Genomic DNA, 14,947 nt, shown 5'->3' with positions numbered 1-14,947 from the left:
AACTGCACAATAAAATTACATCTATAGCTTTTCAAGTGCAAAAGGAAACACAATTAATTTAAAACTATCAAGAAACAGCCAAGATGTAGAATGCTGACTAGAAGCGAGAAAAGAGCTCCGAAAGATTCTTTCATCAGAAATAACTTTAAAAGGACAGTACTTATCTGAATATGTTGCTTACACCTTATTCTTTTTTATTAAAATCTAATTTTGCAATTAGAGGATTTTTCTGCAGTTGCTTTTTCATACGATGCATATTCAATTTACACACTGTGTGAGAGAAAAAGATCTACAGATGCTCACTTCTAAAGCAAAAAAAGAAAATTTCCAATGGATCTCATCAGTTTCAATTTCATTGTGTGAATTTGCAAATGATATTGCCATAAGTCATACATAATTTATTCTTCAAACATGGCCATTTGCAGTAACTTCCAGAGAAGAGTTATTATAACATTTTATACATGCAACTGCACAATAAAATTACATCTATAGCTTTTCAAGTGCAAAAGGAAACACAATTAATTTAAAACTATCAAGAAACAGCCAAGATGTAGAATGCTGACTAGAAGCGAGAAAAGAGCTCCGAAAGATTCTTTCATCAGAAATAACTTTAAAAGGACAGTACTTATCTGAATATGTTGCTTACACCTTATTCTTTTTTATTAAAATCTAATTTTGCAATTAGAGGATTTTTCTGCAGTTGCTTTTTCATACGATGCATATTCAATTTACACACTGTGTGAGAGAAAAAGATCTACAGATGCTCACTTCTAAAGCAAAAAAAGAAAATTTCCAATGGATCTCATCAGTTTCAATTTCATTGTGTGAATTTGCAAATGATATTGCCATAAGTCATACATAATTTATTCTTCAAACATGGCCATTTGCAGTAACTTCCAGAGAAGAGTTATTATAACATTTTATACATGCAACTGCACAATAAAATTACATCTATAGCTTTTCAAGTGCAAAAGGAAACACAATTAATTTAAAACTATCAAGAAACAGCCAAGATGTAGAATGCTGACTAGAAGCGAGAAAAGAGCTCCGAAAGATTCTTTCATCAGAAATAACTTTAAAAGGACAGTACTTATCTGAATATGTTGCTTACACCTTATTCTTTTTTATTAAAATCTAATTTTGCAATTAGAGGATTTTTCTGCAGTTGCTTTTTCATACGATGCATATTCAATTTACACACTGTGTGAGAGAAAAAGATCTACAGATGCTCACTTCTAAAGCAAAAAAAGAAAATTTCCAATGGATCTCATCAGTTTCAATTTCATTGTGTGAATTTGCAAATGATATTGCCATAAGTCATACATAATTTATTCTTCAAACATGGCCATTTGCAGTAACTTCCAGAGAAGAGTTATTATAACATTTTATACATGCAACTGCACAATAAAATTACATCTATAGCTTTTCAAGTGCAAAAGGAAACACAATGAATTTAAAACTACCAAGAAACAGCCAAGATGTAGAATACTGACTAGAAGCGAGAAAAGAGCTCCGAAAGATCTATTGCATCCTGACAAAAAATATCAAACAGTTTCAGAATTCCAGTGGATGAATGAATGTACCACAGTTATTCATGAAGCAACACGCACAACTACATTTAAATGGGCTTAGTAGAAATACAAAAGATATTAAATAATTATAGAAAGCAAGGAAATAACTTTATGGCGAAAAAATACATTGCTGTAACAAGAATGCATGTTTTTACTTTTTATTTATTATATGCTAAGCCGTTAAGTACTACACGGCATGGTTTGCATGATAGTACATTAATAGATTGATTTGTATCTGTGAGAGTATGATCATTTAGTCATGCTTCTTAATGTATGTGATGTATTCTCACTGTTATGTAGTATATATATTCTCAATGTATGTTGCTTAGATCATTGTGGTTGTACATGAAAATACAAATGCAACAAACTACTGCATCTAATTGACTATAAAATGTTTGCACTTCAAGTCTTATGACCACAACTCATACTTATTTCAATAAGATAACACACTGTACTATATAACCTATGCCATATTTTAACTTCACTTGAATACATAGCTGCATATATGTTAAATTAGCCATTTTAAAGCTGCAACCGCACTATCCTAAGAAGACCATTTGGAATAATCCTGAATGTCAATTTTCTGCTAGAATATGCATCAATTTTTGTATCAGAAATTATTGTTTTAATACAAAGAGAAAACATAGCAATGATTCATTACCAAATTTTTATTTATAAAATAAAATATTTCAAGTAGAGTAGAAAATGTATTTTTTTGCCAAAAGTGAAGAAAGAGAGGAAAACCACAGAAAAACAGGAAAAAAAAAAAAAAAAAAAAAAAAAAGTGGATTCAGAACTTCTCAATTTTGACACAAATGCAATATTCTATAAAAAATTCAATCACTTTTTATAAATATAATTTATTTCTTAGAGCTAATAATTTTGATGAATGGAGGTATCAAATGTTCCTATTACAACACTGCTACAGTACATAATTGTATGCTTTTGAAAAGTATATCTATATTTAGAGAAGTAGAAATTTCATAATCAGCGAGAAGACCCAACAAGAGATTTTTTTCAAAGGTGTCAAATATCTAATTTTAAAATACTCCTTGAATATATATACTTGATAATAAGATACATAACATTTGAATGTATTTGTAAATAAATTACACACGTGGTGAACACATGGGATTTAGTTAACAATATTAATCTCCTAACACCAATTAAATTTTAGTTAACTTACCAAAGAAATTTAATGCAGTATTTCATACTTCATATAAAACAATAATTGGAAAAACATGAAAAATAATCTCTGTAGTTCTGTCTAATGTATGACAGAGAAAGAAATATCCCAAAGAAGGGGGGAGGGAATTATTACCTTTGCTGCTCTATCATAGCGACGCACTTTGGAATTGTCTCCTATCATTTTTGCAGCTTTAATTGCTTCATTATACATATTCAACCTTTCTTCTAGAACAGCAACAACTGAACCATCACATGCTTCAGTAAGTGATTTTTCAGATGATGTTTCCTTTTCAGGTTCATTTGGTAAACATTCAGTTGCATGTTCCTCTGGAGGAGTTTCAGTAGCAATTAATTGAAGCTCATTCTAAAATGAAGAAAGCATTTTCATATAATTATAAAAAAAAAAAAAATAAAAAAAAAAAAAAATTATGTTTATACCAGTTTGAAATTTTAAACTATTATTTGTATCTAATGTAAACCAGTGCTTAATCTCAAAAGATATAGTTAGCTTAGCATGAGTAGGTAACAGTGATGGATGGAATAGCATTTTCTTTTTCTTTTTTCCCTTAATGTTTTAAATAAAATACTTATGTCTTTGACCTACAGCTTTGACAACTGACCAGCTAATTTTGGAAGTGACTTCAGGGTAAGTTACTTCCAATTCCTACAAAGGTAATAATGGCAGAGGTCAAGCTGATTTTTCCCTCTCTTTATATTTTCTAGCAGTTACTAGCTATCATATGCAATATAAGTTCAAAGTATTTGATGGCAGAATAAGAGTAAATAAATAGAATGCCTTCCATTCCACTGCATAGTCATTCCCAAAGACCTATGAAAAAAATAAATTGCTAACAGAAGGAAGGACTGAATGTATTTTGTATTTATAACACATTTCAGATTAGGAAGATAGTTGCAATAACAAGACAAAACTTAATTTCCCAGTTATTGACACTTTTGGCACTTAAGTGAAGTTAGTATCAATGATAAGACCAAAGTAAGTACATATTTATAAATTTATATATGTTATATTCATGGAAATGATTAAAACAGGAAAATACAAAATGCTTTGCAACTACAAGATATATAACCACCTTTATTTTTTGCTCCATATTTGTTTCGTATAAACATCATACATTAAATTTCCTTCCTTTTTCATGATGTGCAGTTAAATATAATTACAACATATGGAGGAGTGAAAAGCGGAGAAGACAGAGAATGTCAACAAAACTATATTACAGTACAAAGCCCGAGATCGGGACTTCGGCGATTCCAGATATTAGAGCATCAGTTTAAATCTAGTAAGATGGCATGTAAAAATTATAAAAATGAAATCGTGATTTATGAAATAGTGAAGTATTTATGATCTAAAGGGTATCAAAATTTACAAAAAAAAAAAAAAGCATAATATTTATTTATTTACTTTATTAAACATTTCTTCGAATGCAAATTGTTTAAGTTGCTTTATTTTGTTTTTGTGCTAATACTTTCTCTTCAATTCTACATACAAACATAATTTCTTGTTGAGTTATAGAGTTCCACTATTCAAATCCTGTAGTTGCCGAGTCGAGAATTCGGACTAACTTGTCTAAACTCCGTCACTTTCTTCACTATTGGTAGTGGTATTTTCTGGATCTAGAACCATACTACAGATTTCGCCGTCCGTTAATTGATTCATGATTGGAGCATTGTCATCGCAATAAAAAATTTCTGTTATATCATCTTCATTTATTATCGTTTCTCCCCATTTCTTTACAAAATCGATTAACTGGAAAATTTCACCAGTATCTTGTGATATCCAAGAGCCTTCAAATCCATGGCTATCACCTTCATCATCCTCACCATGAAATATGGTAGCTGGCCATAAATTATGCCGAGCACTTTTTAAAGTACCTAGAGGCACATCTCCCACGATCTTGCGAGGCTCCACACAGCAGGTTTTATGCTAAAATATTTTTTTAATTCATGAATAGTGTTGCAATTATCCAGAAATTTAACATTGATTTCAAAAATGCTACTTTATATTAGCATTTCAGCACGCGCACTATTCCAGTATCCATAGGTTGAATGATGGATGTACAGTTTGGAGGAAAAAATAACACGGAAGCATAATCTTTCATTAAAACTTTAAGTGAAATATGAGCCGAACAGTTATTTACAATCAGGACAACTTCTGCGTCATCACATAAACCAACCAAAGTCATATTTTGCAGAGCCTGGCATATGAAATGATTTTCAAACCTATCATACCTTAATGCTTGTGTCATCCGTGCTCTTTTATTTCCATGATATATAAAAAGGAACCTTTATTCCTTTAAATGCTCGAGGTCGTGTATTTTTTCCGATTACAAAAAGTCTACACTTGTGCTTTCCTGCAGCATTTGCACCTACTAAAATTAAGTCTAGCTTTGGAATCTTTGACACCAGTTGGAGCCTTTTCTGTAGAGGTTGCCAAGATATTTCGTGGTACATATTGCCAAAAAAGACCAGTTTCATCAGCATTGTAAATTTACCCTGGAGATAATGTTTTATTATTAATGAGTTCAATGAATTCATCTGAAAATAATTCAGCAGCTTCGGTAACAGCTGAAGCTTTTTGACCTGAAATTTTTAATTCCTTATACCATGGTAATTTTCAAACATGGTTAAACAACCTATCAAATATGTGCACTCAGATTTTAAGTTAATTTCTTTATTTAATATTCTGACTTGACCGACACATATGCTTTGAACCCGTCAATGGCCCGCCCCTCACTGCAATGCTGCCTGACCCATTCAACCATCACTTTGTCATGATTATCAATTCTAGCATAGCAAAGAATTTTTCTGTAATTCATTGCGTATGGGGTGTCAGAATCCACAAGAAAAAAAAATTAAGTTCCTTTTTCTGTTATGTCATATAGAGGTCATACTCCTCGCATAATTTTGAGACAGATATGTGTATAATCTATTTTTTGCAGCAATTCCACTTTTTGTTTAATGGACATTGAAACACGCTTTCGCCTTGTGAATCCTGCTGCAGCTCCAGAATTAGAAACTCTTTTCGACATAATCGAAAGTTCAAACTTTAGTTTTCATAAAATTGCTGTAATTATAACAGCTGGCAAAAATTAATAAGCTAGATCAAATATGAAAGTTAAGGAACAGTGCAATCTGATATATTAGCTGAAATAGTTCAATAGAATTGAAATCAGTAAAGTATAATTTTATTCTAGCTTAAATGCATTTGCTATACATTTTTGGCTATATAGCATGAGACTGGCAATGAAACACAAAAATGTCCCATTAAATTTCTTTTCACTTCTATCGCACACTGAGACAATTAAGCTTGAATTCTATTTTAATTCTTTAATTCGGACTCGTCGGGACTTCGGCGATTCCGGATTATCGATCATCAGTTTAAATCGCGTAAGATGGCATGCAGAAATTCTAAAATTAAAAATATGAAACCGTAATTTATGAAATAAAGAACAATTATGATCTAAAGAGTATCAAAATTTACAAAAAAAAGCTTAATATGTATTTTTTACTTTATTAAACATTTCTTTCAATGTAAGTTGTTTAAGTTGCTTCGTTTTATGTGATACACAGTCCAGTCACATTAATGTGACCATCTGTCAAAAGCCAGAATAACCACCTTTCGCAGAGCGGACTGCTGCGAGACGTGCAGGAAGAGAGTCACATAGGTCCCTGAAGGTGTTCTCTGGGATGTTGAGCCGACTCTAATGCCGTGGCCAGCTGCGCTAGATTACGTGGTTGAGGATCCATGGCGCGAACAACTCGATCGAGATGGTCCCACAGATGCTCGATTGGGTTTAAGTCAGGTGAGTTTGCTGGCCAGGGGAGGACGGTAAACTCATCCTGGTGCTCTTCGAACCACGCACGTACACTGGCAGCTGTATGGCACCTCGCATTGTCCTGCTGGAAGATGCCATCATCCTGAGGAAAAACAATGCGCATGTAGGGGTGAACATGGTCCGCAAAGACAGATGCGTACTTGTATTGATCCATTGTGCCTTCCACAATGATCAGTGAACCTAGAGAATGCCAGGAAAACATTCCCCAGACCATAATGCTCCCGCCTCCAGCTTGGACCGTTCCGGCAATGGTTGCAGGGTGGTTCCTTTCAGAGGTTTCACGCCTTATACGCCAACGTCCATCTGTCCGATGGAGCATAAAACGCGATTCATCCGAAAACGCAACCTGTCGCCACTCAGTGGACGTCCAGCTGCTGTACTGGCGTGCAAATTCTAGCCTTCGCCATCGATGAACAGCAGTCAGCATAGGTGCACGAACCAGGCGTCTGCTTCGGAGGCCCAGACGCAGCAATGTTCACTGAATAGTACTTTGGGAGACACTTTTGGTAGCCCCTTGGTTCATTTTGGTGGTCAGTTGCTTAAACGGTAGCCCGTCTATCTGCCCGAACGCATCTCCGCAACCGTCGTTCGCCTCTGTCATCTATGGCCCGTGGTGCACCACATTTGCCACGTCGCTGATTTTGGACAGTCCCATTTTGCCATGCATGGTACACTTTTACCACGGCGGCACGCGAAAAGTTCACAAACTCAGCCGTTTCGGAAATGCTTCCACCCTTGGCCCGAAAGCCAATGATCATGCCCTTTTGGAAGTCGGATAAATCGCTTCGTTTCTGCATTACGCCAACGATTGAAATGTTTTCCGAAGCCCTCACACACCCTTTATATACGCTTAACTGCACTGTGCTGCCACCTGCCTTCTGTGATTGGTTATTTAACTCTGACATGGAAAGTACGTGGTGGTCACATTAATGTGACTGGACTGTGTAATACTTTCTCTTTAATTCTATAAACAGACATAATTTTTTGTTCAGTTACAAAGTTCCGCTGTTCAAGTCCCGTTAATTGCTGTGCCGAGAATACCGACTAACTTGTCAATCGAAATTTTTTCGTTTTCACTAACCTCTCTGTCACATTCTTCATGTCTTTATCCATTTTTTGCAGCAATTCCACTTTTTGTTTGATGGACATCGAAACATACTTTCGTTTTGTACGATCCTTTGGGAGCTCCAGAATCGGAAATTCTATTTGACATAATCGAAAGTTCAAGTTTACTTTTATAGTATTGCTCTTACAGTCTGCAAAAAATAATAAGACGGATCCAATTCGAAAATTAAGGAACAACGCAATCATCAACATTAACTGAAATAGATAATTAGAAAATTTTAGCTTATACCGTCCGTTATAAATAAAACGCGCACGCGAAAACGTATTCTGCGCTTTCGCACACGCAAATGCACAGTCGTAAGAGTTCTTACACGCACGGGTAAACGCCTATGCGCATGTGTCAACACGGCGCATGCGCAGAAAGTTTTTAGCTTTGAGGTCCGGATTATAGATCATTCCGAATTATGGGTGTCCGAATTAACGACTTTTGACTGTACTTACGTCTAATTTTTGTACATGCTTACGGCTCATCTGAGCCTTGAATAAATAAATTCCCATATAAGCTTACTGAGGCCTGGCACTAGATATTTTGTCACCTGATGTAGTCAGTGTGGGTTCTAAATTTTGCTACCAGGCATCTTCCTAAGCTTTAAATTTTTGCCGCCCCTTAATTTTGGGTCCTCATGATTTCCTAAAATTCTAAAAATTTTATCATCATTTAATTTCGTTGCTCGGTGCTTCTCTAAATGACAGAAATTTTGTCTTCCCTAAATTCTGCTGGCCAGTGCGGCCATTATGAGCTCTAGCGCCGGTTCTAGGTTTATATGTGAATAAAAATAAGTTATTTTTAATTCAAATAGCATTAAATGTAATCTTTTGACTTATGAGTATCATTAACCAAATCTATTTTTAGCATATGGAAAGAAATTTTTCCTCGTCAACATTTAGCTCATTTAACTTAAATCTGTAATCATCGCCAAGTGTAATGTCAACATTAAAGGTTTTCATATTCCTTTTATTCAATTGCTAATATATAAAAAAAACTGTTTAGGCATATCACTGCATGAATCATTACTCAAGTTGTCATGTGTTGATAAACATACAGTGATGAAAGCAAAATGCAATAAATAATGATTCGCTAGGTTGGCGTCAGGGATTAAAATATTAGTAGTTGTATAATCAATGATGTTTCTATGTAGAATGTTTCGGTTTTAGATGTATGCCAAGCAGATACGCAACCAAATTATTGATCACACAAATTCATGCTAAAATAACAGTTTCTTCAATAACGAGGTATTTTATTTAGTGCCAAAGTGAAATTAAAATTATAGATTCTCCACGTTTTCTTACGTCGAAAAAAATTAAATGTGCAAGCATAAAAAATATTCCTAAAAAAATTTTTGTTGGTGGCTTTAAGGTCCGGATTTTAGATCATTCCGGATAATGGAGGTCCGGATCTCGGACTCTGTACTGTATTATTGAATGGAAGTTAAAATAAAAAAATTTTCTACATTATGACTTTTTCTCTCCAAAAATCATTCCCAATGTGCTTTACTAATATAACATCTCAACTTTCAGAAAGGAAGGCCAATATATTTTTCAGATACACTGGGAATTGTATATGATAAAAAATGTCAAAATCTAATTACAAATCATAATTCTAAACTAAATTTCGTAGGTCATACACATATCTTTGAAACCTTCTTAAATCTACAGTACCACGTACAGCAGCTGATAATAGTAAAATATACAGTTATCTGCCTTGGAAGAATGTCTTCAAAGTTTATTAAAATCATACAAATTCATATTCTGATGATAAGCAAAGCCCAAACTAAATGTACATTTAGTCATTCTGCCCACTTGATCAAAGAAGGGCCCTACTGAAATGCAAAATTTGCATCACAGCAATTCCAGCAATTCACTAACATGTGGGGTACCATTAAAACATATGTGTATCAATGATATATAATGAAAAATGAACTCTGCATCTCTGAAGTTGTGTTACTTGATACCAGTTAACTCTTGCAGTATGCAAATAGAATAATTCAGCATCATTTCTCTCCAAAATCAAAATCAGTTTGTAACATGTTAATATTTCTTGCAGTACTTGTTAGAAATGCTATTTCTAAGCCTTCTCTGGCAATAGATACTCAATTCTAGGTATTTGGCAATGAAAATAATGTTTTGCTTTTAGAACATTGTAATTCAGTTTAGCTTTTAATTAGTTTCCTTTGCTTCAGATGCCGCTAGCCATTTTATTAGAACTTGCTTTTCTGATGTTAAACCTCTTTATGTAGCTGTAAATAATTGTTTATATTTTAATTTCTAATATTCGAAGAGTTTATTTTATTACATTTGGCATCTGTGACAGGACTCTTTCGAATCAAAAAATAAACAATGCATACAACAGAACGTGTTTGTTGGCAACTGTTTACAGATGAAGCAAATAGTTTAGAAGAACATATCTCCAGAAGAGGGGATAAAACAGAACTGAAAGCAAGATTTGTCTCACTCTTCAGAGATGCAGAGTAAAATATAAAAGGATTAATGCTCTAAACTCCACTCACTTAGAAGAACTTCTGAAAGATAAAAATGTGACAGAAGCTAATGTGGAAGAAGAAATGGCAAAATGCAGTGAGAATGAATTAAGATTTCTTAACCCTTTGACGCACGGTGTTCGTGCCCTGAAACCACCAATTTTTGAAATTTTTCCTGCTCTTGTTTCCAAACTGTTAGAGTGAAAACCGATTGATTACTTATCTTTTACTTCTAAATAACGCAAAATTACTGCAGAACTATAAATTTTTTAGGTCTTAGTATTTTAAATCCGATGCTTTTTAAAATTCATTTTCAATAAGACAAAATAACTTCCTTTTATTTATATTAATAACTTAAAATTTCAAAAAATTTTTATCGCACATCATTATTTCTATCATTAACAATAAAAATACAGCAATAATTAAACTGCATATATAAACAACCTGTGTATATTTATGGTATTCCCTTTGTGGTGTCAGTGCGCGACCACTGCTCCACTAGAGCATTGCGTTACAATGCTCACATTCCCCTAGAGGCTCGGTGGGCACGCCCTGAAACCACAGCTCTTTACAGTGGTGTTTGCTGCTTTCAAATAGAAGTGTTTATTTTCACCTAGATATAGATGAGGGGTTTTGAAATCACAGAGTTATTCTATTACTAAACAATACATGCACCAGCACCTATAAAATATTTTTCATTTCCAGAGATTTTTCTCTGCATTCAACATGCTTCCTCTCTATACTAGTACTGTGATTTTCTAAATTATTTTGTGTGGTTCCAAAAAATTGCAAATATATTTTTGAATAATTAAAAATAGAAATTGTGCAAAAATTTAATTAAATTTAAAATATTTTGTCAATATTTTATTTTATACTGTAGAGATTCAAAATGCCTCACAAAGGGTTAGAAATAGCTGATGCATTAGCGTTACTTGAAGAATTACCTTCAGATTCAGAATCAGTGGTCTCTGAGGATGAAAGTGACAGAGAAGGAAATACACTCAAAAGTCTTTAATCCGGACTCGTCGGGACTTCGGCGATTCTGGATTATCGGTTTTCCGGATTATAGATCATTAGTTTAAATCTGGTAAGATGGCATGCAGAAATTATAAAATTAAAAATATGAAACTGTAATTTATGAAATAAAGAACAATTATGATCTAAAGGGTATCAAAATTCACGAAAAAAAGCTTAATATTTATTTGTTTACTTTATTAAACATTTCTTTTAACGCGCGCATGCGTAAAGCATACATTACGCATAGTCGAAATTAGAAAATTGCAACGAGAAAACCATTTGATGTGTATTCGTGATATTTAGAATGACGAGGAATTTAATTTAAATCATATCAGAGTATATCGAGATGAAATACTACATTTAGTAAGGAATTATAAGCCGAATAAAATAAAAATATCTGCCCTGAAGATAAGGATAGTACTGACAGATCAACTTCCAGTTCATTGCGTGCCGCGACATTCCCCCCCCCCCCCGGCTGAGCAGCGTGGAATTGATAAACAGATTTCGGAATGGTTAGAGAAACAAAGGATATGCTTTTATTTTTTTTTGGCAGCAATTCCACTTTTTGTTTGATGGACATCGAAACATACTTTCTCTTTGTAGATCCTTTGGCAGCTCCAGAATTGGAAATTCTTTTTGACATAATCGAAAGTTCAAGCTTACTTTTATAAAATTGCTCTAACAGTCTGCAAAAAATAATAAGTCGGCTCCAATTCGAAGATTAAAGAACAACGCAATCTGCAACATTAACTGAAATAGATAATTAGATAATTTTAGCTTAGCTTATACCGTCTGTTGTACATTAAACATGCATGCGTAAACATATTATGCGCATGCGTTGATGCATGCGCAGAAAATTTGTAGCTTTGAGGTCCGGATTATAGATCATTCCAGATTATGGACGTCCCGATTAAAGACTTTTGACTGTACTCCTTTACCCCCTTCTTTCCTGCTTATGGACTAAAATTTTACTTATAAATTAGTTTTTGAAACTAAAAACTGATTTATATGCAACTCAATAAGGTAAGCCGTTTTCACCTATAACTCTTCAGGATATGCTGAAATTTTTAGGGATAAACATTCTAATGGGAATTAAAAAACTCCCAAGCTCTTGGGATTTCTGGTCAACTAATGAACTACTGAATGAATCTTACGTGGCAAAGTAAATGGCAGTAAAGAAATTTTCATGGATTTTAGGTAATTTACATTTGAACGATAACAACCTAATGCCAAAAAGAGAGGAGAAAACTTTTGACAAACTTTTTAAAGTTCTGCCTCTATTGACCGATTTGTCGGAGAGATTCGATAGTCTCTTTAGACCAGTAAAAAATCAGGCAATTGACGAATTAATGATTCGTTTCAAAGGTAGAAGTTCACTTAAACAATACTTACCTAAAAAACCAATAAAACGAGGATACAAAGTATGGATGCATTGCGATGAAAGCGGGTATGCTTGTAAATTTGAAATTTATAATGGCAAAAACCATGAAGTCGAAAAAAATCTGAGTGAAAGAGTGGTAAAAATGCTAAGTGAGCCCTTGTATGGTAAAAATCATAGAGTATACATGGACAATTATTTTACATCCTATGAACTTTTCAAATTTTTAGAAACGAAAAATGTATTTTGTTGTGGAACTGTAAATATATAAAAAAAAAAAACCTTCCCAAAACACTGATGGAAGATAAGAAATTAAAATGGGGTGACTTCGATTGGGCAGTAAGTGATGACAAAATAACATGTCTAAAATGGAAAGACAAAAGATGTGTTACCATTTTATCTAGCCTAGTTGATCCCGTTATTCCATCTAATGCAGAAAGGAAAGAAAAAACTGGACAGAAAGTTCAGATACAATGTCCAAAGGCAATATAGATTATAATAAAAATAAGGGATATGTGGACTATTTTGACCAACTAAAAAGCTTATATGAAATTGATAGAAAAAGTAAAAAATGGTGGCATCGAATCTTCTTTCATTTTATTGATGTCACCATTATAAACGCTTTCATTATATACCGAATGCTTATAGAAAATGACCCCAGTTTGAAAATACTCAAGTCTTTCAGAATGAATATAATCAGTAATATGATACGAATGGAAAACGAAGGATCCGTACCACAGTGAAAAAGATCAAGCCTGCCTATTAAGATAAAAAATCGTAAATTTTATGTGCCAGATGAAAAACGACTTAAAGAACGCAGGACATATGCCTGCGTAATGCAAATCCCGGCGGTGTACATTTTGTAATACTCTATTGAGTTTTTCTTTAATCTATCATACCAATTTCCTTATTATGTACGCAAAATGCAAATCCCGGCAAATCTCGGCGGTGTACATTTTGTAGCACAAGGGATAAACCTCATAGAACAAGATACATATGCGAAACGTGCAGTGTTGGCTTATGCATGTACCAAAAAGATAAAACATACTTTAAGCAGTTTCCTTAAAAATAACTTAGTTCTTTGACATTTAAAAAAAATCACTGAATTTTTTAATACTCTATTGAGTTTTTTTTTATCTATTTATACCAATTTCCTTATTATGTACGTTCTCATGTTTTCACTGCTGCAGAAAAATTATATATTTTTTCTGATGATTTACTTTGTAAAATAAAGTAAAAAATTTACATTTGATGCAATTTTTAAATGCAGTTTTTTTTTTTTTATTCGCAAATTTTGTCATTCATTGGAAATGCATATGGAAAAAGGTAAGTTGTTTTTTCCTACTAACTCAGTAAGTTTCAAAGTCCTAGACGTGCGCTGGTTTCACAGCGAGACCACCACCCACAGATTAATGGGCGAGAGTAGATTTTTTTCAATTCATATAATACAGTAAGACCCGTTCATCGAAGTAGAGCGTAATGCGAAACAGCACTAAGCGAGGCTATCTTAACATGTAAATAATGGGGTTAGGGGAAGACGGATAAAAAATGGTTAGGCATTAAATTTAATAATGTTTTTTTTAATAAAAATAAAATCAAACATTTATTTCTTACAAAAATAAAAACAATATAAACACATATACTTTTAAAAACAAATAAAATTCTCAGTCAGATCATTCAGTCTATTCTGGGTTTCCAATTTCCTGCCTTTTTGTTAAGAAGGCATTATGATAGATTGGCTTAATGGCATATTGCGTTCAATTTCGTCGTCAATCCATATAGACAGTCGTTTTTCCATTTCCTCTATAATGTTATTTCTAGAACGGGTAATTCTAGTTGCAGAGCTTGACGTAGTTGCAGTTGCCGATGACAGTATTTTTTCTTTATTCTTAAGAATTGTCCTTATTGTTGAAGTTGCCAAAATCAATGCAGCACTAATTTGAGATTGACATTCACCAGAATCTAATCTTCTAATCACTTGCATTTGAGTTTCCAGTGAAATGCTTTTTCTGGTTGCTTTCTTTTCTTGTTTTTTATTATCACCCATGATAAAAACTAAAGATCATAATATTTGTCACTGTATTAATCGTTATAGTATTATACAAATTTAAACTTACAATAATGTCAACAAATGTTTCAAATGATAAAAATGCGTCCACCAAGCAAGAAACACAACTACACTGTTTCGGATATGTTATTTGGAAACCTAGCGCTGCGCACAATTTCGGAGAATCCCCGGGTTGAAATAAAAGAACGCTAAACCGAAACAGCGCTAAACGAAACAGCGTTAAGCGAGGTCTTACTGTATTTGTCTTTAGGATCATAATATTTGATTTC

The 14,947-nt window shown here is 33.4% G+C and overlaps 1 protein-coding gene across 2 annotated transcripts in view; it reads right to left on the bottom strand.

Moving 5' to 3' along the window:
* l(2)gd1 (lethal (2) giant discs 1) overlaps positions 1-14,947 on the bottom strand; it is a 200,315-nt gene that overhangs the window by 151,849 nt on the left and 33,519 nt on the right. For both annotated transcript variants that reach the window (XM_035368889.2, XM_035368890.2), the window contains exon 4: positions 2,893-3,123. In XM_035368889.2, the coding sequence (XP_035224780.2) occupies positions 2,893-3,123 (231 nt within the window). The remainder of the gene's footprint in view (positions 1-2,892; positions 3,124-14,947) is intronic.

This window comes from Stegodyphus dumicola, chromosome X1 (assembly GCF_044657685.1).
Source record: "Stegodyphus dumicola isolate Sdum_Otavi_A_Nest chromosome X1, ASM4465768v1".
Classification (NCBI taxonomy): domain Eukaryota; kingdom Metazoa; phylum Arthropoda; class Arachnida; order Araneae; family Eresidae; genus Stegodyphus; species Stegodyphus dumicola.
This window is presented reverse-complemented; position numbering and strand designations above follow the sequence as displayed.